The 25,714-nt window shown below is 39.1% G+C and overlaps 1 protein-coding gene across 1 annotated transcript; it reads left to right on the top strand.

Annotated features, from left to right (window-relative positions):
• Positions 1-78: 78 nt before the first annotated feature.
• On the top strand, positions 79-21,256 carry coch (coagulation factor C homolog, cochlin (Limulus polyphemus)). Its single transcript, XM_057859625.1, has 12 exons — positions 79-1,436; positions 3,694-3,729; positions 3,822-3,984; positions 4,785-4,918; positions 4,984-5,082; positions 6,124-6,271; positions 6,368-6,471; positions 9,632-9,858; positions 9,925-10,039; positions 11,586-11,729; positions 11,792-12,043; positions 20,916-21,256. Exons 1-12 carry the CDS (start codon positions 1,415-1,417, stop codon positions 21,086-21,088), a joined length of 1,617 nt encoding a protein of 538 aa, XP_057715608.1. The 5' UTR covers positions 79-1,414; the 3' UTR covers positions 21,089-21,256.
• The last annotated feature ends 4,458 nt before the right edge of the window (positions 21,257-25,714 follow it).

The following is a 25,714-nucleotide window of genomic DNA, read 5'->3' as shown; positions in this document are numbered from 1 at the left end:
TTCCATCGGTTCCCTATTTGAATTTCGGAAAGCCAGAGCGCTCGTCCTGTCGACCCTGGTTGACTTCCTGTCCTGGATCCACATGACAGACATTCTTCTCTTCTCCACCGGAGACGCGGCGGGTGGGAAGGCCTTCTCTGCGGCAACGACATCCTGTCTCGTCTTGATGATGTCATCCATCAATTATAAGAAGGAAAAATCGCTGCAAAACAAAAATATCAAGTCAAATTAGTGTTGCACCGATACCATTTTTTTTCCCGATACTCTGGCGATACTGTACTGAAATATACTTTTTTTTTTCTTTAGATACTAAATTACTGCATACTCAATCGAATGTGATGTTATTGCTATAATGGCTTGGTTGAACAGCTTAACCAGATGTCCAATCCATATGAAGCAGGAGGGTTGGCAGCGAAAGACCGAACAGCCCTCCTACTCCAAAGGGATGAGACATTTCTAGTTATGAACCCATTTCAATTCACGGCAGAAGCATGAAAAGACCTTTCATCACCCCTACCAACGTGGCGTCACGGTGGCCATGTTAGTAGTGGCGTTTTCCTATCAACGTCAATGCATTGTCATTGAAACTAATTCATAAGTAGCTTATTTTTTTAAAAGATTGTTTTATCAGTGTTGAAGCATCTGCTATTTACACACTATTAGCCATGGATGATGCTTGACAGCCAATCTATTTGAAGTTGGAGGGTTGGCAGTGATTAAATGAACAGACTTCAAAGTGATTGGCTGTTTCTAGTGAGAAACTCATTTCAATTTACGGCAGAAGCATGAAAAGACCTTTCACAGCCTCGGCCAACTTGGCGTCATTGAGACCATGTTGGTGGAGGCGTTGTTGCCATTAAAGTCCATGCATTGCTTATTTTTTGAAAAAAATGTTTTAACGGTGTTAAAGCATCTGCTATTTACTCATCGTCAACCTTGGATGATGCTAGACATCCAGTCCATTTGACATTCGTTCATTCGCTGCCACCCTCCCACTTCAAACGGATTGGACGTCTACCGCCGGCAATGGCACTGAACATGATCATTGGCTGCCAGCACTCCCAAAACTGTTCTTGTTTTTCTTCTCTCAGGTTGAGCCTCTTAGCCCCGCCTACAAGCCTTTATTTTGTGGATGTGTGTGTGTGAGAGAGAGCTTATTTAAAGGGTCGTGTCGGGTTTTTCATTTTCATCGTGTTCAAAGGATTCAAATCACATTTTTGGATTAAAATATTCCAATTAAACGGTGAGTTCCACCATTTTTTCTTTTTCCCATCAATTGTTGATTTGAATACGATTTAACGTTATTTTGTGTCATTTACATTAATTCAACAAGTAAAGATGATCATAATTGTGATGGGTTTTTGACACTGTTGTGGATTTCATTTCAGCATGTTTGTTTGTTTTAGGCGGCGACATGTCTCCACTCCTTCTGATTGGTGCGTTTTATACTGTTTAATGATATAAGTAGTCAAGTGTTGTTATAGCGTTATCTATTGATGTACTATTTAAATAGTTACAGTTGTCATTAAATATGGCACTATTAGTGGTTTTTTTTTTTTCATTTAAATGAACAAAAACTGAAAATGTAATTTAAAATTCATATGAATATGAATTTCTAAGTATTATACGATTGCTGTATATATTTCAAGATTTCTTTTTTGTATTAACCAATTTACGAAACCAAAATAAATAACAAAGTAAAAATATATATGTTGAGAATACCTCATTGAATTGGTCATTAATAACTAATAATTTATTTCAATATTTAAATTGAAAGTTAAATATGTAAATAATATATTTTAAAAAATGAATATTCATGTATCCAAGATTTATATTCAAACAATGGAATAAATAATGTCAATTACTATATAAATTGAAATATTTTTTGTGATCATTTTAGGATTTAAGTCTTTATTTCAAGATGTACCAGTTACAAATTTTAATAAAAAATGGTTTAAATATACAATATATTTCAAGATTTATTTAAACTTACAAATCTGAGGGTTTTTTTAAGCATAAATATATACTGTATACAGTATTTACATACAGTATATATATATATATGTGTATATATATGTATTTATATACATATATATACTGTATAAGTATATAAGTACATATAAATAATCCCTGAAGTAATACATTTGTCATTAAGTGTGTGATTATTTCAGTAATGATTCAATATTTAAATAAATGCATAATGGAACATGAAATTGGATTAAATGAAATACTTTAAAGTTTTTTTTAAAAAGTATATAAATGTTGAAACAAATTATTAAAATGGAGAAACACTCATATAATACCATATAATGACAGTTTATTATTGATATACTGTATTACATATACAGTGGTATGAAAAAGTGTCTGAACCTTTTGGTATTTCTCACATTTCTGCATAGAATCACCATCAAATGTGATCTGATCTTTGACAGAATCACACAGATGAAAATGCAGTGTCTGCTTTAACTAAAACCACATTTATAGGTTTTCATATTTTAATGAGGATAGTATGCAGACAATGATAGAAGGGGGGAAAATAAGTAAGTCAACCATCACATTTAATATTTATTAATATACGGCTTCAGGTATTCCTGCAAAACATCCTGATAAACTTTTGGATTCATTCTTCCATTAATGGTTGCAAGTTGTCCAGGCCCTTAGGTAGCAAAACAGCCTCAAATCATTATGCTCCCTCCACCATGATTCACGGTGGGGATGAGGTGTTGATGGTGGTGAGCTGTTCTATTTTTCCTCCACACATGACATTGTGTGTTACTCCCAAACAATTCAACTTTGGTTTCATCAGTCCACAAAATATTTTGCCAAAACGTCTGGAGTGTCCAAGTGCCTTTTTGCAATCATTAAACGAGCAACAATGTTTTTTTTTTTTTTAGACAGGAGAGGCTCCATTGAGTCCTCCCATGAACACCATTATTGGCCATTGTTTTTTCATATAGTTGATGTGTGCACAGAGATATTGGACTGTGCCAGAGATTTCTGTAAGTCTTAAGCAGACAATCTAGGGTTCTTTTTTACTTCTCTGAGTATTCTGCGCAGAACTCTTGGCGTCATCTTTGGAGGACAGGCTTTCCTTGGGAGAGAAGCAACAGTGCCAAACTTCTCTGACTGTCGATAGATGAACATGCAGACTTTTAGAGATTGTTTTGTATCCTTTCCCAGCTTTATACAAATCAACAATCCTTGATCGCTGGTCTTCGGACAGCTCTTTCGACCAAGCCATGATGCACATCGGACAAGGCTTCTCATCAAGACAATTCTTACCTGATGAGTGTTTTATAGTGGGCAAGGCAGCTTTAAACCACTCATCAGTGATTGGGCACACACCTGACTTAAACTGATTGGTAAAAATTGGCTTAAATTGCTTTTTAAGTCTCCTTTGGCAGAGGGTTCACTTACGTATTTTTCCCCCTTCTGTCATTGTTTGCATGATATACTCATTAGAATATGACAACCTATAAATGTTTGGGTTGTTTTAGTTCAAGCAGACACTGTATTTTCATCTGTGTGATTTTGACAAAGATCAGATCAAATTTGATGGTTATTTTATGCAAAAATGTGAGAAATTACAAAAGGTTGAGATACTTTTTCATACCACTTTTACATACCACTGTATTTTAATGTTTTTTTTTTAACTCAATAGTGATTGGCTGACAGATTTTTGTTTACCTGCAGGTGTTTTCTTGCTGACGTCACGCTCGTCTTCAGAAAGTAAGTCCCGTCTCAGCTTGAAAGTATGTCAAGATGCATTACCGAAATTACCAGACTCTGTTTCCTCCCTCCCCTCCCTCCGGGTCGCCTAGCAACACAACCGCTCACTTGCGACACCCGTGGGGCCGACCTAGACCCGACGGCCAACGCTCCCCTGGTACGATGTCCGCCCGACTGCGGGCGACAGAGACTCTCCGTCTTCGGCAGCGGCATCTACGCCGCCGTCTCCTCTGTCTGCGGCGGCGCGCTGCACAGGTAACACCTGTTAACCCTTTATTGGGTTATCGTTGTCTGCCAATGACGGTGCTGAACGTTCATTCGCCTCTCCTGGTCCAAATGGATTGGACGGATAGCGCCGTCAGTGACGCTGGAAGATGAGCATCCTCCAATTTGTTGAGATGAATTGGAATGGCGGGCAATTTTGGCTCACTTCTCAGTAATTTCACTTCCTGTTGATTTCAGAGCAGTCCTGGGTCACAGGTCACTTTCTATAGATTTTGGGTCACCTGTTGGTCTTGGGGCACATACGAGTAACTGTGTTTGATTTTGGGTCACCTCCTCTACATTTTATGACATTCACTGGTCATTTCCTGTATATACTAGGTCACTTCCTTTTGATTTCGGGGCATCCTGGGTAACTTCCTGTTGATTTTGGCTCACGTCCTCTGCATTTTCGGGCCTTCACTGACAACTTTCTGTATTTTGGGTCACTTTCTGATGATTTGGGGGCTTACAGAGTCTCTTCCTATGCATATTGAATCATTTCCTGTTAAATTCAAGGAAAAGTTCTGTTTGAGGTTTACGTTGTTTTTTTTCCTTTAAAAATGAAAAGAAAGTATAAGTTTGCAAAAAATCTGCCAACGAGTTAGGGAGTAAGATAGCATTTTAGAAGAGTGCCACCATTTTAGTGGCATGAAAGAGAACAAGCACGCACGCACGTGTCACGTCGCGAGCGGAAGGCACAATTGAGGAATGCGGCAGGCGAGGATTAACTCCCGGACGCCCGCTGATCGGGGCGGGCGCTCGGTCACGCGAGCCGGCTTCCTGTGCCGCAGCGGCGCCATGGGGACGGCCGGTGGCCTGGTTCGAGTACAACGCCTCCCAGGAAGACACCACTATACCCGCTCGTTTGCCAACGGCGTCCAATCGCAGAGTTTGTCCCGCTGGAGCGCCTCCTTCAGCCTCAGCAGTAGGTGTTGCTGTAGCGACCGCTCACTCAATTGAGAGGACCGCTCAATTGTTTTTGTGTGGCAGAACCTGAGAGGAACGCGCCTCAGGAGCTGATCCGGGACAACAGTGCCATCACCAGAAAAGCTGTTAAGAAGATGCCCGGGAAAAAAGTTGGCAATAAAGGTCACTAATGCCCAAACCTGTCAAGTCATAGCAACCTGTCCTGTCCTATGTCAGTCACTTCTACTTATGCTACCCTGTCCTAGATGATCTAACCTGCCCAATCTAGTCCTGCCTGGCCAGATCCCATCAAGCCACCTCTGTTACTTTCCACCCTCCAGTCTTAACCGAGGTCACCCCATTTTATTCTGTCCCGTCTTGTCCCTTCCCTTTCTGTAGAGCCATCTTTTCTTCCTATCCTGTCAAATCCACCTCAGCCAGTTTTACATCTGTCCATTCCATCCTATCCTGTGTCATTACATCCTTTCATCTCCCAACTGGCCACATCCCATCCAGTCAGGACTGGATTAGGTTAGGGTTGAGTTTGGTCAGGTTCAGCACCCTCTCTGTTCTCTCCCACCCCTCTTGATCCTGTACCTTTATGTCCCTGACCTTTCACCCTGTCTTGTCCTGTTCTGACCTTTCCCCGCTCTATCACTTCACTGTTGTGTCCCAGCCATATCAAATTTCTTGACCCCGTTCATCCTTTCTTGTCCCACATGGCCACATCCTATCCAACCTTCGTGTAACTGGTGCACGGAAGTCCCTTGTATGCGTTGGGTGTGAAACCTCCCTCCCGATGCTTTCAAGAGAGTGCGCTGCCGGCTAAAGCCGCTAGACTGGGCTTTTGGCTTAGCGGGTAGCGCACTCTCTCTCCTGCTATGCTAGACACGTCATGCGGCGCAGGTACGAGTCCTGACCTGGACAAGGTGGACAGATCGTGTTGTGCAACACGGCTCCATGCAGACCGGTTACATTCGCCACTCCCTGTTCTGTCCTATTCCACCCCTGTCAATGTTGAACATTCCTGTCCCTGCCATTTCCTTCTACCCTGTGCTACCCTGCATCGTGATGCCCTGTACTGTCCTGCCGCTCCACATCCCATCCAGCTCTGCCCCCTTCCCTCCTGTTTTGCACCTTCCTATTCTGCCCTGTCCATCCTGTCCCTGCCATTCCACCCTGCCCTATCCCGTGCTGACCTTCATCCTGTCCTGCGCTCTCCAGACTGTCAGATGGACATTGTGGTGGTGATGGACAGCAGCTCCAACTTGGGCCGGCGTAGATTCAACCTGCAGAAGAACTTTGTCACCAAGCTGGTGGCCATGTTGAAAGTGGGCACCAATGGACCCCACGTGGGCCTCGTCCAGGCCAGGTCAAGCTCACAAAGGCACCTGTTGTGTGTCTCTTATGTCATGCTTCGGAGTCAAACATAATCTTGCTCTTTGTGTGTTTTTGTGCGTGCACGCAGTGATTTTCCCAGAACAGAATTCCTACTGAGCAACTACACGCAACCCAAAGAGCTTCAGTTTGCCATTAAAGAGCTCACATACCTGGGAGGTGACACGAACACAGGTATACACACACACACACACACGAACGTAATATGGCTGTGTACGTTCTCAGGCCTTGTTCCCTGTAGTGTGAGTGTATTATTGGTCACTTCCCATACATTTTGGACAATTTTCTGTTGATTTTAGGACATTTCTAGGTCACTTTCTGTTGATTTTTGGGTCCATTTTTGATCATTTGGGGGGGCTTTCCCGGTCACTTCCTGTACGTTTTAGGTCACTTCCTGTTGATTTTGGGTCATTTCCTGTCAGTTTTGGAGCACTAACCGGTCACTTTGTGATGATTTTGTGGAGTACACTCCCTCACACACTTCCATGTACATTTTACATACCTTGTTGTTGATTTGGAGCATACCAAGATCACTTCCTGTTCATTTTGGGTAGTTTCATGTCCCGTCCTATTGATTTTGGGTCACTTTCTTCACCTTTTGGATGATTTTAGGTCACTTTTTTCACCTTTTGGATGATTTGGGGGCATTTTCGGGGATTATATATTTTGTTTTGTATGTACGGCATGTTTGTGTAAGATAACTTAAGAACTAAGAAGAGGATGGATGGGGGGATAAGGAAGCGCGCGCTGGAATGCATGTGTGTGTGGCGACATTCGAGGCAGCCGGACATGTTCGTGGCAATAAACGCCACATGGTAAAAGTGATCCTGAGCAGTTTGTAATTTCCACATGTCACTCCAAGAGTCACAGCCAAGGGAGGTAACAGAAGCATTTAATAAAACCAAGCATTTTTCTATTACAGTACAGTACTTTTATTCTAAATATATAAATATTTATATTTTTATATTATATAATACATATATATGTAATATATATGTTTTATATAATATAAATATGAATGAATACATTGAACACACACACAAAAAAGATAGTTTTTTTTTTTTTTTTTTTTTTTTTTTTTTTTTTGGGTGGGGGGGTGCACTATTTGGCGGATTTTCACTTACTGCGGCAAGTTCTGGTCCCCATTATCCACGAAAAATGAGGGATCACTGTACATTTTTTGGCTACTATACCCACCTCTGCTTGCAGGATATGTTTATAATATGGAAAATACAGTGGGGCTAATAAGTATTTAGTCAACCACCAATTGTGCAAGTTCTCCTACTTGAAAAGATTAGACAGGCCTGTAATTGTCAACATGGGTAAACCTCAACCATGAGAGACAGAATGTGGGGAAAAAACTGAAAATCACATTGTTTGATTTTTAAAGAATTTATTTCCAAATTAGAGTGGAAAATAAGTATTTGGTCACCTACAAACAAGCAAGATTTCTGGCTGTCAAAGAGGTCTAACTTCTTCTAACAAGGTCTAACGAGGCTCTACTCGTTACCTGTATTAATGGCACCTGCTTTAACTCATTATCGGTATGAAAGACACCTGTCCACAACTTCAGTCAGTCACACTCCGAACTCCACTATGGCCAAGACCAAAGAGCTGTCGAAGGACACCAGAAACAAAATTGTAGACCTGCACCAGGCTGAGAAGACTGAATCTGCAATAGGTAAAACGCAAGATCTCACCCCATGGCGTCAAAATGATAACAAGAACGGTGAGCAAAAATCCCAGAACCACAGGGGGACCTAGTGAATGACCTACAGAGAGCTGGGACCACAGAAAACAAAGGCTACTATCAGTAACACAACGCGCCGCCAGGGACTCAAATCCTGTACTGCCAGACTTGTCCCCCTGCTGAAGCATATACACATCCAGGCCCGTCTGTGGTTCACTAGAGAGCATTTGGATGATCCAGAAGAATACTGGGACAATGTGTTATGGTCAGATAAAACGAAAATAGAACTTTTTGGTAGAAACACAGGTTCTCGTGTTTGGAGGAGAAAGAATACTGAATTGCATCTGAAGAACACCATACCCACTGTGAAGCATGGGGGGTGGAAACATCATGCTTTGGGGCTGTTTTTCTGCAAAGGAACCAGGACGACTGATCTGTGTAAAGGAAAGAATGAATGGGGCCATGTATCGAGAGATTTTGAGTGAAAATCTCCTTCCATCAGCAAGAGCATCGAAGATGAGACGTGGCTGGGTCTTTCAGCATGACAATGATCCCAAACACACAGGCAGGGCAACAAAGGAGTGGCTTCGTAAGAAGCATTTCAAGGTCCTGGAGTGGCCTAGCCATTCTCCAGATCTCAACCCCATAGAAAATCTGTGGAGGGAGTTGAAAGATCGTGTTGCCCAACGACAGCCCCAACATCACTGCTCTAGAGAAGATCTGCATGGAGGAATGGGCCAAAATAAGAGTCACACAATCTCACAACAGTGTGTGAAAAGCTTGTGAAGAGTTACAGAAAACGTTTGGCCTCCATTATTGCCAACAAAGGGTACATAACAAAGTATTGAGAATATGAACTTTTGGTATTGACCAAATACCTATTTTCCACCATGATTTGCATATAAATTCTTTAAAAATGAAACAACGTGATTTTCTGAGTTTTTTTCCCACATTCTGTCTCTCATGGTTGAGGTTTACTCATGTTGACAATTACAGGCCTCTCTAATATTTTCAAGTGGAAGAACTTGCACAATTAGTGGTTGACTTAATACTTATTTGCCCCACTGTAAGTAGGAGGAATACATTTTGGGGTCTTAAGGTCATAAGTCCAAGGTCACAGGTCCAAATTAAATTTCTATGTTGTGTTAAAGATGATTCAAGAATTAAGAAGGAGATTTTTCTCAAACTTGCAGGATATGTTTGTCATATGAAACTAAAGAGGCAATTAAATTTTGGGGCCATGACGTCAAAAGTCAGAGAGTGCTCCTCTATTTGTTGTCCTCAGAGAGGACACTAACAAAAATGACTACTCCTTCGTCAAATTTGGATAGATGAGAATGAAATTTGGTAGGTAAATTCTACTAGGGATGTGCTCGCATTGAATTTCAGAGCCTGGATGTTTTCTTAATTTTTTGTCTTGGGGCTGATTATTTAGACGAAATACTTATTGTTGCCTGTAGTTCAGAGTTAGCCGGTAAAGGCATGCTCGCAATACAAAACTATTGGCCGCTAATGCGTTCATGACATAATGAGGAATGGGGAGTAATTTGTGACACTCCCATTTGATTGCCTGAGTACCGGTACTGATAAAATGGCTTTCACCAAACGGTGCTTTTTATTGAGCTTTTTCTCCGCTGCGGTTAGGAAAGGCCATCGCTCACACGGCGGAGCTTCTGTTCACACAGCAGCGCGGCGCCCGACGCGGTCACCCTCGTGTCATGGTGGTTCTGGTGGACGGCTGGCCGGCCGACGACTTGGAGCGGGCCGCCGCTTTGGCGCGGCGCTCCGGCATTAACGTCTTCCTGGTGTCCGTCACCGAGCCCGCCGCCGAGGAGCTTCCGGCTGTGCCGGACCGCGACTTCGCCAAGAAGGTGGGCGGGCGGTCCGGCCCGGAAAAGTCGCCGCGGTGGTGACGCGCGCTCACGCCTTTGTTGCAGGCGGTGTGCAGAGACAACGGCTTCTTCAGCTACCGCATGGCCAGCTGGTTCAGTACCACCAAGCACGTTAAACCGCTCACGCAGAGACTCTGCTCGTTGGACGGACTTCTGTGCAGTACGGTGAACCTCCTTTGCTGCAATTGGTGATGCTAGATGTCCAATCCATTTGGACTAGGACGGCCCCTCACCTCCCAGTCCAAATGGATTAGATGTTTAGCGCCGTCAATGGCTACCAATGAGTCACAAATAAACCTTCACCTCAGAAAAATTTCACTTCTGTTCAACATGTTCATTCACTGCCTCGCACCTCCCAGTCCAAATGGATTGGAAGTCTAGAACCCTCAAGGGAAGACGATGAGTAAATATCAGATGCTTTGACAGTGATGAAAAAAATCTAGTCATGATTTTATGTCATGTGTCAATGCATTGACTTCGATTGGTACCAACATGGCCGCTCTGAGGCCATTTTGGTTGGGGCAACGAAAGGTCTTTTCATGCTTCTGCCATTAATTGAAATGAGTTTATAAATAGTAGACGTCCAATCCATCTGAAGAGAAAGGGTAGGCAGTAGGGTTGTTCCGATCATGTTTTTTTGCTCCCGATCCGATCGTTTTAGTTTGAGTATCTGCCGATCCCGATATTTCCCGATCCGATTGCTTTTTTGCTCCCGATTCGATTCCAATCATTCCCGATCATTTTTCCCGATCATATACATTTTGGCAATGCATTAAGAAAAAAATGAATAAAACTCGGACGAATATATACATTCAACATACAGTACATAAGTACCGTATTTGTTTATTATGAAAATTACTCCTCATGATGGCATTTACATTAACATTCTTTCTATGAGAGGGATCCACAGATAGAAAGACTTGTAATTCTTAAAGGATAACTTTGTATATTGTGACTAAATATTGCCATCTAGTGTATTTGCTGAGCTTTCAGTAAATGATACTGTAGCCATGCCCAAATGCATGATGGGAAGTGCAACCATGACTGTGTAGTGCTACCAATTGATATATCTTCTCTGCGTTAGGAAATAACATAGGGTGTTAAGAAAAAGATCAATTACTACCTTGCTTCCCTACATTGCTTCCCACGATATTTCTAATCGTAGGGAGAGGAATTGTAAGGCTTTAGCCAATTAAAAAAAGGCTCCAAAGGCTGCCAAAATTCACTCTATTCATTTTACGCTGCCTTTGAGCTCTCTATATAGGTAAAACGGCGCCATTACAGATTGAGCGCGACAATGCGTGAGTGGGTCGTGCAGCGCATGCATTAATTGCGTTAAATATATTAACGTGATAAATTTAAAAAAACATACCGCCATTATCGGGATAAATTTGATAACCCTACCTTAAGCCTAAACTAAAGACTTTGGATGAGTGTAACATATTGTGTCTGTAACGTTAAATGCAATTAGAAAATGATTTAATCAAAAAATATATATATATTAAAAAAAGGCATGTCCGATATTATTTTTGCCGATTCCGATACTTTGAAAATGACATGATCGGACCCGATCGATCGGCAGTGAATCATGCTCAAGAGTGATTACCTTTCCACAGAAGTGAGAGTTTCTGATGTGAGGGTTTATTCATAATGAGCAGTTCAAACAGGCCGGATGTCTGTGCAAAAATACAGTTGTCCGGTTCCAGGTCGCACTTGTTACAATTCCGTCAACATCGGTTTCCTGATCGACGGCTCGTCGAGCGTGGGCGACCCCAACTTCCGATTGATCCTGGACTTCCTGGCCGCTATCGCCAGCAAGTTCGACATCTCCGACATGGGCACTCGCGCAGGTGAGTAGGAGCCGGCCACCCGTCGTTCGCCAGCACGCCCGCTGAGCATCTGTGGCGTCCAGGCGCGGTCCAGTTCACGTACGATCAGCGTCTGGAGTTCGGCATGCGGGAGCACGGCAGCAAAGAGGCCGTGGCGGCCGCCTTGAGGAAAATCCCCTACATGAGTGGCGGAACGGCCACAGGGGGCGCCATTGCTTACGCCGCGCAAAACCTCTTCGAACGGACGGCGCACGGGCGCGACTTCCTGATCGTGGTGACTGACGGCCAATCGTACGACGACGTGGGCGGCCCCGCCGTGGCTGCGCACAACAGAGGTGAAAAATTTTTTCAATTCAAACTTTATCTAAACATTTGATATGGCAACATTTCATCTTTTTCCAGTTATCCGTAGTTTTGGCGCAAAATGCTTAAATATCTATGGCGGAAAACACTCAGGTGACTTGAAGTTCGCTCTGAGACCTCCAATTTGGCCAAATTTCAAAATTGTCCTATATGAATTTGTGATACATCATTGGAAAGCTTAAAATCTCTAAATCTAAAATTTTGAACTGGAGGGCATTTTTTTAACACCTTAAAAGTAGGTCAAATCAGGTGAGTGAAAAATAGACATTTTTGAAACCGTTGAAATTTTCTTTGGGTTTCCAGGCATGAAAATCTCTCACCTTTTGGCGAAATTCGCCGTTTTGAAGTCAAAAAGGGCGACCTACGTGAATTGCGTAGATCCGAGGAGAAATTCTTTTTGGGAGGAGGGGGGGGGGGTCGGGAGGTTTTATTTAATTATTATTATTGTTATCATCATGTGATTAACTTAGTACGTAAACTGAGCACTTAAGAACACAGTCAGCAAATCCTTCTGGATGCTTCGCTGACGAGAACCAATCATCGGTCCAAGCTGCGTTCCATTATTCCAAACGCGCGCACTCCTTACTGTACATGGAGTGCTCGGAGAGCCTTTGGTTGCATTGCAAAGCTGCGAAAACAAAAAACAGGCCTTATCCACACCGGGGCAGACCAGAGCGCAGCATACACACTTGCCTGTATTTGCCAGCAGATTGAATTTGGTCAGTAATGGTTTCAATCGTTTTCACATTTTGCGATATAAAAAAGTTACTGCCATTCGTTGCAGCTTGCGTTGAACACTGCCAGAGGTAGCCAAATCTCCCATGAAAAAAAATAGCTCCCGTTAAATTGGCGTCAAGCTTGTGTATTTTGCGGTAATATAAACGAAGAAACACACTGTTGAGTCAAATTAAGCGGCATGCTCTTGGATGGAGGGGGCGCCTCACATCGCTCCCGTCGTCCGCCGGAGACGCGTTATTTTCGGCTTGGATTTGAGCTGTCGGCCGGTGTCGGCACAACACCAGCCCGACGAGGGGTGGGAATGAGTCCTGCTTCTTAAAGCTTTTCAGAAATACAGGGATCCCTCGTTTTTCGCGGTTAATGGGGACCAGAACCCGCCGCAATAAATGAAAACCGCGAAGTAGCGCCCCCCCCCCCCCCCCCCCCCCATTTTTTTGTGCGTGTTCAATGCATTTATTCAGATTTTACATTGGAAAAAAGATACAACATGATAAGATAAGACATGTTTTTTCACTTTTTTTCACCAAAGTATCATTTATAAATGGTTTTCAAGCACTTCAAAATGTAAGAATTATGGTAAGTTTTAAACATGTTACTGCCCCACCGAATTATTTTTAAACAAGAATAAAGTAGTAAGAAAATGCTTGGCTTTATTAAATGCTTCATAGTGAGTCTACTCAAACCCTCTCAGGCTTTGGTAAACGGTGATTGACACATGTGCAAAGTTTTTCTTTTTATATATATTTTTTTGTTTGAAGCAACTTATTTGATTGGATAATAAAGACACAAATGTCCTAGCCAAAATGTGGCCCAAACACAAAACAACATTACTTCAATGGAAAAATTTGTTTCAATCAAGAAAAATAGTTTTCAAATGCTTTTTTTGTCTCAAATTTATTTTTTTTTTTTTTATTGAAGTGACTTTTTGGGGATTAAAAGTATATACTGTATTTTGATTGAAGCAACTTTGTTTTTGATAGAAGTAACTTTGTTTTTTGATTGAATAATAAAAACACAAATCTACCTCCATCGTTATTGAGAGCGAAAGAAATTAAGAAAGCTTTAAAACTAAAAGCCACCGGGGAGTCTGTTTTTTTGTTTTTTTAAATATTTATATTTCATTACATAGACATGCGTCGTAGGGAAGGGAGATTGAGGGATAAAAAAAGGACTTAGATGAGGCTGCTAAAGGCAGTGGATACCTCATCAGCTGGGTGAATAGCAGACCTGGTAAGAACAAGTTTGCAAGGATAGTCGGGTATTAAATCCAATTATAAACACAATTACAATGTTATTTTTCTATAAGATTTTTATGTCATTGCTTTATTAATCATTAGGTGCTAGAGTTGTTAAGTATGGATAATAATGAAATAATAGTTTTAAGAAAAGTGTGCTGTTGGTGGCTCAGTGACCATCTGATGTGGTTTGTTCTCAGATGAACAAGTTGAGGAAGGAAGTTTTGATGCAGAGGTTGAAGGAAGAAAAGAGGCAGACTGACTGAGTCACAGCCAGAAAGTGTTGATGACAGTGTTGATTTCTATTCACTGTTGCCCCCTCCCAATTAAAGTTTGTCACAGTCGCAGCCAATTATTGTCTAAAGCTGGTTAAAATTGAAGTTATGTTGTTTTAAGGTGTATTGAATACTTGTTCATGTGCCCCTTTTGATCTACGAGCACCCGCCCCTCCACCGGTCTCTGCACGGCCCTGCTGAAACACAGTGTGGGTCGACAGAGCTCAATATTTTGTCGGGGTGTACAGTGTACTGGAACATATTTCCTTCACACCCTTCTCACCTTTTTAACCCCTGACCCATTTTCATGCCTGGTTTCTCATTTAGAAAAAAGATTTTGGACACCCATCCTGGTACAGAATAAATAACAAACACTTCAAGATGATACCCCTTTGTCCACTCAAGTCTTTGATAATCAATATGCATGCATTAAGACATGTGGCTGGCTGGATGTACAATTATAAAGGAAATTGGTATGTGATTGAATGTCAATTTAATTTAGCCCTGTGTTTTACTTTGTAAATAAACCCAGCTAAAGAGGGAGTTAGCTGTATAGTAAATGACAACTTTCCTGCATACAGTTTTTAATTTGTGCAAAGAAAAACATTTCCAGGGGAATTTTGGGGGTTAAATTCCAATACTGTAGTATTTTAATTTTTGCAGTGGGCTTTTAAAATATCATAGACTTCATAATGTATTGACAGGACACTGGGCATGGGGATTCATAGAGGGCCTATCTCCGTCAAAGCTGACCGAGTGGAAACAAAGACAAAAAAGTGTTTTCCGTTAAAAATTCTTGTGAATAAATGCTTAAATCCCTGAATTCTTGATAGATATGGACGTAAAACTGTCTCAATTCTTGTTTAAAGCAAAAAAAAAAAAAAAACGTGCAGGTAGCATTTATTTTACATAAATTTTGCGAACTATGAGGCTAGTCAGTAAGGAAATTAGCGGCCACCATAGATAAACAGCTTTTTCCGTTGAAAATTCTTGTGAATAAATGCTTAAATCCCTGAATTCTTTATAGATATGGACACACAACAGTCTCGATTCTTTGTTAAAAGAGCAAAGAATCAGGCAATTAGCATTTATTTACGTAAATATGTCGAATGTACTGCTAGTCTTTAAGTCACTGTTGCGCCGCCATTTGTAAACAGAGCTTTTTCCGTTGAAAATTCTTGTGAAGAAAAGCTTAAATCTTAAATTCTTTATAGATATGGACCTAACCAGTCTCGATTCTTTGTTAAAAGAGCAAAGAACCGGGCAGTTAGCATTTATTTTACGTAAATATGTTGAATGGGCTGCTAGTGTTTAAGTCACTCTAGCACCGCCTTGTCACCACAAAGAGCTTTTTCCGTTGAAAATTCTTGTGAATAAATGCCAAAATCCCTTAACTCTTTATAAATATGGACGTAAAACAGTCTCGATTCTTGGTTAAAAGCAGTGTGGCGCCGCCTTATCACCACAAAGAGCTTTTTACGTTGAAAATTCGTGTGGATAAATGCTTAAATCACTGAATTCTTTATAGATATGGACGTAAAACAGTCTCGATTCTTGGTCAAAAGCAGAAACCGTGCAGTGAGCATTTTTTTAATGTAAATATTTGGAACTATGACACCAATGCCTTAGCGGCTAATTTCTCCCATTAATTTTTTTCACAACGTTTCAAAATGCGTGCATGATACGAAAAATATAATAGTTACCTTGAATCCTCGAACAAATCACTCCTGAGACAATCCTTCCTGTTTGTATGCGGTACAGCTTCATACTTTTTCAACCTAAATCCCTGCATGTGCTGAAGAACTGCGACCGGCTGCGAATAACTGAAGCGGACAGCCCACTACTTGAAGGCGCTGCACAGTGGCTGGCGGATGTGACCCGTCAATACAATTATTAATCTATGTAAAATTATGAAATCTATGTAAAATATATTTTCAATTGTGATTAAAGAATTTGAATGCCAGATACTGAGAATAAAAGGCTCCATATGCATAAAGGGAACATATAAATGTGAGTACATAACACTATCTATTTATTGTATTTAGCCTTGAAGCCTAGGATCTAGGCTTTATGATTTAAGCATCGAATGTATCTAATACGTAGATGTCATCCCAAAATAAGCAATCCAAACGGCAACAAGGGTCAAAAAGATAATGGACAGCATGCAAGTCAGTTAGCCTGCTGTGTCCATAATTCTCATGCTAGCATTTGATTGCAATGTTTATCTTTTTGTGGCTTTCCGGTACCTCGAGGTCAGAGCATGAGAGAGCATAATTAAAGACACCATGATTTTAATGATATTATCGTGTACTTACCTTGTTTCGATCCAAAAATTCTGTGTAGCGTGTATCACCGAGTTTCAAGACACAGCTGTGAATGGCCACAGCCGGACTTTGTGGTGATTTTATGGGTGAAACACGGTAATATAACAAGGGTCGCGATACAGCAGTCACAGAAAACAAGGAGTGGTCGAGATTTTCTTTTTCAAATACCTACCTTTTTTTTACTTGACATCTAAAATTTTGGGGAAAATGCGACAGTAACAAAAAAAATACAATTAGGCAATAGTTATGAGGTAGATATCCACGACCTATTTACAGGCACTATTTTTTTTTTTTTTTAATATCTGAGTAATTAATTTTTTTAAGTCGTTTTTTTTCCCCCAACCAATTATTAGACATCAATTAATGATTCTAAGCTGAAAATGATAGACATTTCGAATAATAAATATAATTCTTTTTATGGCTGGGTTGAAACAAAAGCGGTTGTGCGGTGTCTTTAAACGGGGGTCTCCAGGGTAAAACGGACAAATTAAAAATAGTCCGGGGGCATAATGCACCATGAACCTGCTATGGCAGCATATAGACATATTGCTCTATCAAACACAACAGGTTTTTTTGGGCTTAAATTACAGCAGTTTATTTTAAAGAGGGGTGCAATAGCAGAAACTGCTTTTTCAGCTGGCGGAAAACACAGACAAGGCGGAAAACACAGACAAGGCTGAAAAAGCCGTTTCTGCTATTGCACCCCTCTTTAAAATAAACTGTTGTAATTTAAGCAAAAACAACTGTTGTGTTTGATAGAACAATATGTCTATATGCTGCCATAGCAGAATCATGGCGCATTAAGCCCCTAGGCTATTTTTAATTTGCCCGTTATACCCTGAAAACCTCCGTTTACAGACGTCGCGCAACTGCTTTTGTTTCAACCCAGCCATGAAATGAATGTAATTAATTTTATTTGTTATTCAAAATCTCTATCATTTTTAGCTTAGAATCATGAATTGATTTCTAATATTTTTTTATTTATTTATTTTTAAACTCTTTAAAAAAGTATTCACTAGCGTGTTTTTAAACTTTTAAACAAATTACGTCACAATGAAAAAAATGGTGTCTGTAAAAAAGTCACGGATATTTACTTCATAAATATTGCTGAATTGTATTTTTTTTGTTTCTGTTGCATATTTCCGATATGTTAGATGATAAATAATCGATCCAAACAAAGAAAATTTGGGGAAAAAAACGTTTAAAAAGCTAAATATATGAAAAAGAAAATCTCAACCACTCCTTAATGTCTGTGATTTCCGCATGGCGACCCTTGTTATATTACCATGTTTCACCCATAAAATCCCCCAAAAATCCAGCTGTGGCCATTCGCAGCTGGGTCAGCTGCATTGAAACAAGGTAAGTATGCGATAATATCTCGTTAAAGGAAAGGCGTCTGTAATTCTGCTCTCGCGTGCTGTCACCTCCAGGAAGGGTTTTGCTGTCAAAATTTTTTTTTTAAATACCCTGTTCAAAATTTTTCTTCCCCCAGAAAATTGAGATTTTAAACTTTCCAATGGTGTATCACACGTACATATCAGACAATTTTAAAAGTTGGCTAAATTGGGGGTCTCAGAGTGGAACTTCAAGTCACCTGAGTGTTTTCCGCCAAAAATACAGCGGAAAACACAGACAAGACTGAAAAAGCAGTTTCTGCTCTTGCACTCCTCTTTAAAAGAGACTGCTGTATTTTAAGCTAAAACAACTGTTGTGTTTGATAGAACAATATGTCTTTATGCTGCCATAGCAGATTCATGGCACATTAAACCCCCAAACTATTTTTAATTTGTCCGTTTTACCCTGAAAACCCCCGTTTACAGATGTCGCGCAACCGCTTTTGTTTTAACCCAGCCATAAAACAAATAAAATTAATTATATTTATTATTCAAAATGTCTGTCGTTTTTAGCTTAGAATCATTCATTGATGTCCCATATTTCTTTTTAAAAAACGACTTTAAAAAATTATTCACTCACCTATTTTAAACTTTTAAACAAATTATGTCCCAATGAAAAAAATGGCGCCTGTAAAAAAGTCACGGATATCTACCTCATAACTGTCGCTTAATTGTATTTTTTTTTGTTAGTGTCGCAATTTCTCCGATATGTTAGCTGATAAATAATTGATCCAAATAAAAAAAAAGTTGAAAAAAAACGTTTGAAAGGGAAAATATATGAAAAAGAAAACCTCGACCACTCCTTGATGTCTGCGATTTCTGCATCGCGACCCTTGTTATATTACCATGTTTCACACATAAAACCCCCCAAAATCAAGCTTTGGCCATTCATAGCTGTGTCTTGACACTCAGTGATACATACTACGTGGAGTTTTTGGATCAAAACAAGATAAGTATGCGATAATATCTCGTCAAAGTCATAGCGTCTGTAATTCTGTTCTCGTGTGCTCTCACCTCCAGATAGGGTTTTGTTGTTTAAAAAATATATTTTTTTTAAAAATGCCCTCCTGCTCAAAATTTTTCTTCCCCCAGAAAATTGAGATTTTAAGCTTTCCAATGATGTATCACACATGCATATCGGACAATTTTGAAAGTTGGCTAAATTGGGGGTCTCAGAGCGGAACTTCAAGTCACCTGAGTGTTTTCCGCCATATATATATATATATATATATAATTTGTTTTATACTGTAAAAAATTCAATCCAAATATTTTAACTTGAAACACTCAATTCTACGATTTTGCAATTACTCTTTTGTGACATTACAACTAGTGATGCACGATAATACATTTTTCAACCGATATCGATAACCGATAATTTCCTGCCCCTTCCACCCGATAACCGATAATGTCACGCCGATAATTTTATTCAAATATATAAGTAAAATTTTAAAGTATACAAATATCAAATGTTACTGTGCAAAAATGTAATTTAGTGCTATTTTTTTTCCACATCAAATGTGAACAAGTAGTAAATTCCAACATCTAAACAATGGCAATGACATTGTGTAATGGTAAGCTTTTGGCAACAATTACTTCGAGAGTAAACACCCAAGTTGCACAAAAATGCCTTAAAACTAAGCCATCCCTAACATATATCACATTACTACACTGCAAAAACATCTACTTAAAACTAGCAGAATTGGACAAAACTGTTGATTGCGCACATTTGGAGGCTAAATCAAATTGTTGCTCCTCTGGGGTTCAGAGGGGCAAATTAGGTGAACCAATTGGACTTGTAGTGTGACTGTGATGACAGAGTAGAGGACATGAGTTGAGCTACAAGCTGTTTTTACTCCACAGCAAAGGAAAAGTAATTTCTTTTACAAACATATATGTACACAACAGAAGTTAACAAAAGAAATGGCCTCCAAAAGTCCAAAAAGTCCAAATGGCCATTAAAAATTTCAACCATTAGCATACACATTTTTTAAATATATAAATACACAATAAAATGTGTACCTTGCTTTTAAATTCAACATATGAAGCATATTTATACATTGGAGAATGGATATTCTTAATACATCTGTATGTAACAACCATTTTTAACATGTACCGACTGGTTTCCGCTAGGGTATGCTACATCATCATCTTCCTACGCTAGGCCGTTAGCTCCGCAGGTTAGCATACAACACCATCCCGTTTGACTCCAAAACGCTCAACAAACATCGTTTTTTTTGCTTTTCACACCGTATATTATTATCCAAAACCCTTTCTAACATTAATAATATATGCTAAACAGATGAATGCAGAGTTTTAACCAACCTGTGATGACAGAGTAGAGGACATGAGTTGAGCTACAAGCTGTTTTTACTCCACAGCAAAGGAAAAGTAATTTCTTCCTCTGTGGCGCCTCCACTCTTCGCCGTCAGAACGCAACATGCGCCATCCGCAGGCCAAAGTAGGAATTACATTTAACTCAAAAGAGCTTATGTTAGAATCAATTAAAATATTTCAAAGTATATAATTATCGGATTGCATTATCGGTTGAATTTGGTTTTATCTGGATTATCTGTGTGACGTCATAATTGCCATTATCGGCCGATAATTATCGGTGACCGATATTATCGTGCATCTCTAATTACAACTATCCATATTTCAAAAACAATTCTTAAATATACTTTTTTTATCATAACACATGGAAACATTCTCTTAAATGTGTTGTAAATTTCAATATTTTTCAAAACAATAGCTATAATCTAGTCTTTAATCAAACAGGTCTTTTACCCTTTTTTTTTTCTTGAAAAATACAACTTTATAAGGTAGTTAAAACATTCCCAGAAATGGTGTTGTCAAGCAATAATGTTGAGTGAACTTCCAGGCATAACCGTGTACGCGGTGGGCGTGGCTTGGGCACCCATGGACGATTTGCGGGCGATGGCGTCGGAGCCCAAAGACGAGCACGTCTTCTTCAGCCGCCACTTTGGGGACCTGGAGGACCTCGTGGATGACATAGTGCGCGGAATTTGTCGCGACTTTGACGCCAAAAATTAAAACAATTACCAGTGTCAACGTCATTGGGGAATCACTAGTTAACTGATTAACAGGTGATTTCTTTTTTCATATATCCTTTTTTGGAATTGCATATTTGTTTTTGTGAAAATCTAAATATGTATTTGATCTCCTGTATTTATTACTTCCAGTGTACAAATAAAAACTTTTTTAAAGATTTTTGTGGGTTTTCAAATGTCAATCAGGTCATGACAGAATGAATAGAAAGACTCTGCTGCCCTCTTGGGGACATTTATTACATGTACGTGCAGAATTCTTCCAAAAGACCAAATATAGTGTTACCCCGTACTAAAGCTGGGAATCTTTGGGCATCTAACGATTCGATTACGATTACGATTCAGAGGCTCCGATTCGATTATAAAACAATTATTGATCCACCCCCCTGCGTTTTAAATTTTTTAAAATGTATTTTTTCTTTTAAATGTTTTGTACATTAGTTCCAAAATTGTTCAAAAATACTCTCAGGCTAAACCAAACTACTATTTCAGTATCAAGTTAACATATAGCAGTAAACAAATATACAAAAGAAACAGTAAATAAAAAACTCCTGTCCCCATTCTGTATCAGCAGCTTTAAACTACATTAAATTAATTTAATGTTGTGAATCAACCGTTAAAGTTGTTGAAATTGCTCCCGTTATTCCATAATTACCCTTTTGTCTACTTTCGACGTGAATGTTTTAAAACTATTTTAAAGATAGATTCAAGTCAATATTTTACCGATTTAGGAGTATTTTAGATAAAAAGTTAATTAGGTTCGCTTGGAAGGTTCGCTACAACAGCCTTGCAGGGAAGTGTACTGCTTTAAGATGGCGGCCGTTTACTAACGCCCGCATCCAGCTTTTTGTAGATGTGCTGCAAACGCTACCAAATATATATTGCATCTAGTCCTATATAAATGATATCTACCGTAACATTATGTGGATGTACTTTGAAGCAGCTTTTCGGCAGCAGTCAGGTATGTTGTTGTTGTTTTTTTATCTCGTGGCATGAGTTGAGCTAGAGCCGTGAGTTGAGCATTGGCATTACCCGAGGGGCCGGGTAATGAGAAGCATGATGTTTAGCTACTCTCGCTTCGTTACTCAATGCGTCCCGAAGACCGCGCGGCGCGCTGAGTGTGTTGTACTTCCGCTTTATTTGGCATATTTCAATAATCGGAATTTGGATGTTGGTGAATCGTTCTCGAATCTTTCAAGGCCAAATCGCGAATAATCTAAGAATCGGAAATTTTGCACACCTCTACCCCGTACCTCTACTTACGAAATAATTTGTTCTGAAAAGTAGTTTCACAGCTTGAAAAATCTGGAAGTAAAGACTCGTTTTCCATGTAAATGCCTTAATTCATTCCAAGCCCCCCCAAAATTCAGACATAAATCTTTTATATTGCATAAAAATGCATCAAAACATGTAACACATACATGTTACAATTGGAACAATTGCAAAATAAACAAAATCAGAGTTGTGCATAAGGTCATAAACCAAGAATACAGTAAATAATAAAAGTTAATAGTCATGTAAAGCTGTCGGAACATGAGGGGTGGATGAAGAGATCCACGCATACACATACAGTAGAGATCCCTCTTAGCCAATTGGATGCCAAGAATGCTTTAGACAATAGCCAATGGCAGAGCAGCTATAAGTATGTTACGTTCAGTAAACTGGGAGCTGCGAGCACCAGCCATACTGTATTTTTGCCTTTCATATTCTGAAATTACTAAACTAAAGGCAACGTTTTCCCATTGAAGCGTGTCTTAACCTGAAAATTCTGGATCTTGAAACATTCGTAAGTAGAGGTACCACTGTAAATAGGATATGCAGCTTAATTACTGAATACAAGTAGTTTTTAAAAAATACAATATTAATAATAAGATCAGTGACAATAATTACTTATGCAGCGCCGTTCAATATTTTGATGTGATGATTCCTTCTTTTTATAAGGAAAGTGCAGTTTTTTTTGTTTGTTTCAGATAAAGGTAATATTGAATTGGAAAAATATACAAAATAAAATATAATAGAAAAACCGGAAGTAAAGTGACACACTTCTCCAGTAGAAAATCCTTTTTTTTTTTCAATCAATCAGTTGATGTAACATTATTTACATTTTTTATCAAACTGAGGCATAGGCAGACGACAAAAACTACATAATATAAATTAAATACATAAAATACATTTAATATATATATATAATATTAATAGATTAAATGAATAATAAATTATACATATAATATTAAATAATAATAATACATTCACAATGCACATGTTACTAAAATTTTGAATGAGCTTCAATTGCAGACTTGCTATTTTTTTGGTGTTATCATATTAAGTGACACATACATTTCAAGTTGAATCAAGAATAACTAGAAAATACGACGCGAAGGGGGCGTTCAGATGCAATATTCGACTGGACTTGTGATATTTACCATAATTACGACAACACGTGAAGGCAGCATAACGTCGCAGCAAGATGGCGGCTGATGAGCTCGGTGGTCGCCATGGAAACAGGACGCAAACATCCCAGGCCGGAGCGCGTGGACGAGGTAAGATGACGAACAAGATGATGAAGCTGTTGTTTCTTCCCACATTTTTTTAAAACACTGTTTTGTACATTTTCAACATTTGAGTACATTTCGCTTGGCATAAAACAGATTGGAATTTAGAAACAATACTCTTTGCTCAGCGTTGTAACATTTTAACATGATAAATTTAGACTTTTGATTTGAAGTTTCACATTTTGAACAGTTATTGACGGCGATAGACGTCCAATCCATTTCAAACTTAAAATGGATTGGACATCTACTCATGATAAACCATTGAAATTCACAGCAAAAGAATGTTTGGACGCCACACGATTGGACTCCTATTATGGGAGTTCGCCCAACCAGTTTGCGTGTGTTTTGTGGACTTTAAAGAAGGCCATTGGTGAATGGAGAACTTTTTTTTCTGAATTAAAAGTACAGATACAGGTGCAAAAAAGAATTAAGTAAAAGTACAAGTATCAGAAAAAAAAATGACCCAAGTACAAAAGTACTAGTACTAGTATTTTCTCCTGATGCAGCCAGTTAAAATGGATTAAAGTTGACTCAACCTCTGTCCTGTGTCCTTGTGTGTACCACATTGAGCATGGAGAAACGAAAGGAGACCAAAGAACCGTCTGAGGACTTGAGAAGCAAATTTGTGAGGAAGCATTGGCAATCTCAAGGCTACAAGTACATCGGCAAAGACCCGAATATATATATATATATATATACATACTGTTTATGTACTCGGGCTGTCAAACGATGAAAAATTTTAATCGAGTTTATTACAGCTTAAAAAATTAATTAATCGTAATTAATCGCAATTCAAACCTATAAAATATGCCATATTTTTCTGTAAATTATTGTTGGAATGGAAAGATAAGACACAAGACGGATATGTACATTCAACATATGGTCCATAAGTACTGTATTTGTTTATTATAACAATAAATCAACAAAGTGGCATGAACATTATTAACATTCTGTTAAAGCAATCCATGGATAGAACGACTTGTAGCTCTTAAAAGATGAATGTTACTACAAGTTATAGGAATTTTATATTAAAACCCCTCTTAATGTATTTGTTTTAATAAAATTTGTAAAATTTTCAATCCAAAAATAAACTAGTAGCCCGCCATTGTTGACATCAATAATTACACAATGCTCATGGGTCGCACCCAAGCACCAGCAGAGGGTGACAAAACTCCAAAAAACACAAGTAACAAGTGGAGATTACACTGTACTGTCATTTTAATCTGTTTGAGCGGGGCATGTGCGTTAATTGCTTCAAATATTTTAACGTGATTAATTTAAAAAATTAATTACCGCCCGTTAACGTGATACTTTTGACAGCCCTAATATATATATGCAGTATATCATATATATATAGGACACAGGACAGAGGTTGACAACTTTAATCCATTTTAACTGGCTGCAAGTGTGATTTATTTATTGCCCCCACCTGCTATGCGCCACAGGTAAGTAACAGGTGGTGTTAATTACACAAATTAGAGACGCATCACATGATTTTTCAAGGGGTGCCAATAGTTTTGTCCCGCCCATTTTTGCAGTTTTGTGTAAATGATAATGATTTAATTTTTTTCCCATTCTCTTTTGTGTTTTTTCATCGCAAGCAAAATAAATGAAGACATTACTACCAAAGCATTTGTAATTGCAATCATTTTCTGGGAGAAATTGAGCATTATCCGACAGAATTGCAGGGGTGCCAATACTTTTGGCCAGCAGTGAGTGTGTGTGTGTGTGCATATGTATGTATGTATGTATGTATATACAGTATATATATATATATTTATATGTATGTATATACAGTATATATATATTTATATGTATGTTTTTTTTAATTATACTTTGGGGAAAAAGGTAAAAAAAAAAAAAAAAAAACATGTCTTATATACAGTATATCTCTTCCCATTGATAGATTTGAATTTTTTTTTTTTTATTTGGGCGGGGAGGCTCCTTCACGGTTTTTCACTTATCGCTGCGGGTTCTGTTCCATTAACCCGTGAAAAACGAAAGATCACTGTACTCATCATTCCTTTTCCTCCAAGCACGGTTAGTGGAATTAGGACCAA

This window comes from Corythoichthys intestinalis, chromosome 15 (assembly GCF_030265065.1).
Source record: "Corythoichthys intestinalis isolate RoL2023-P3 chromosome 15, ASM3026506v1, whole genome shotgun sequence".
Classification (NCBI taxonomy): domain Eukaryota; kingdom Metazoa; phylum Chordata; class Actinopteri; order Syngnathiformes; family Syngnathidae; genus Corythoichthys; species Corythoichthys intestinalis.
The sequence above is the reverse complement of the archived record's forward strand: the minus strand, read 5'-3'. Positions and strand labels throughout refer to the sequence as shown.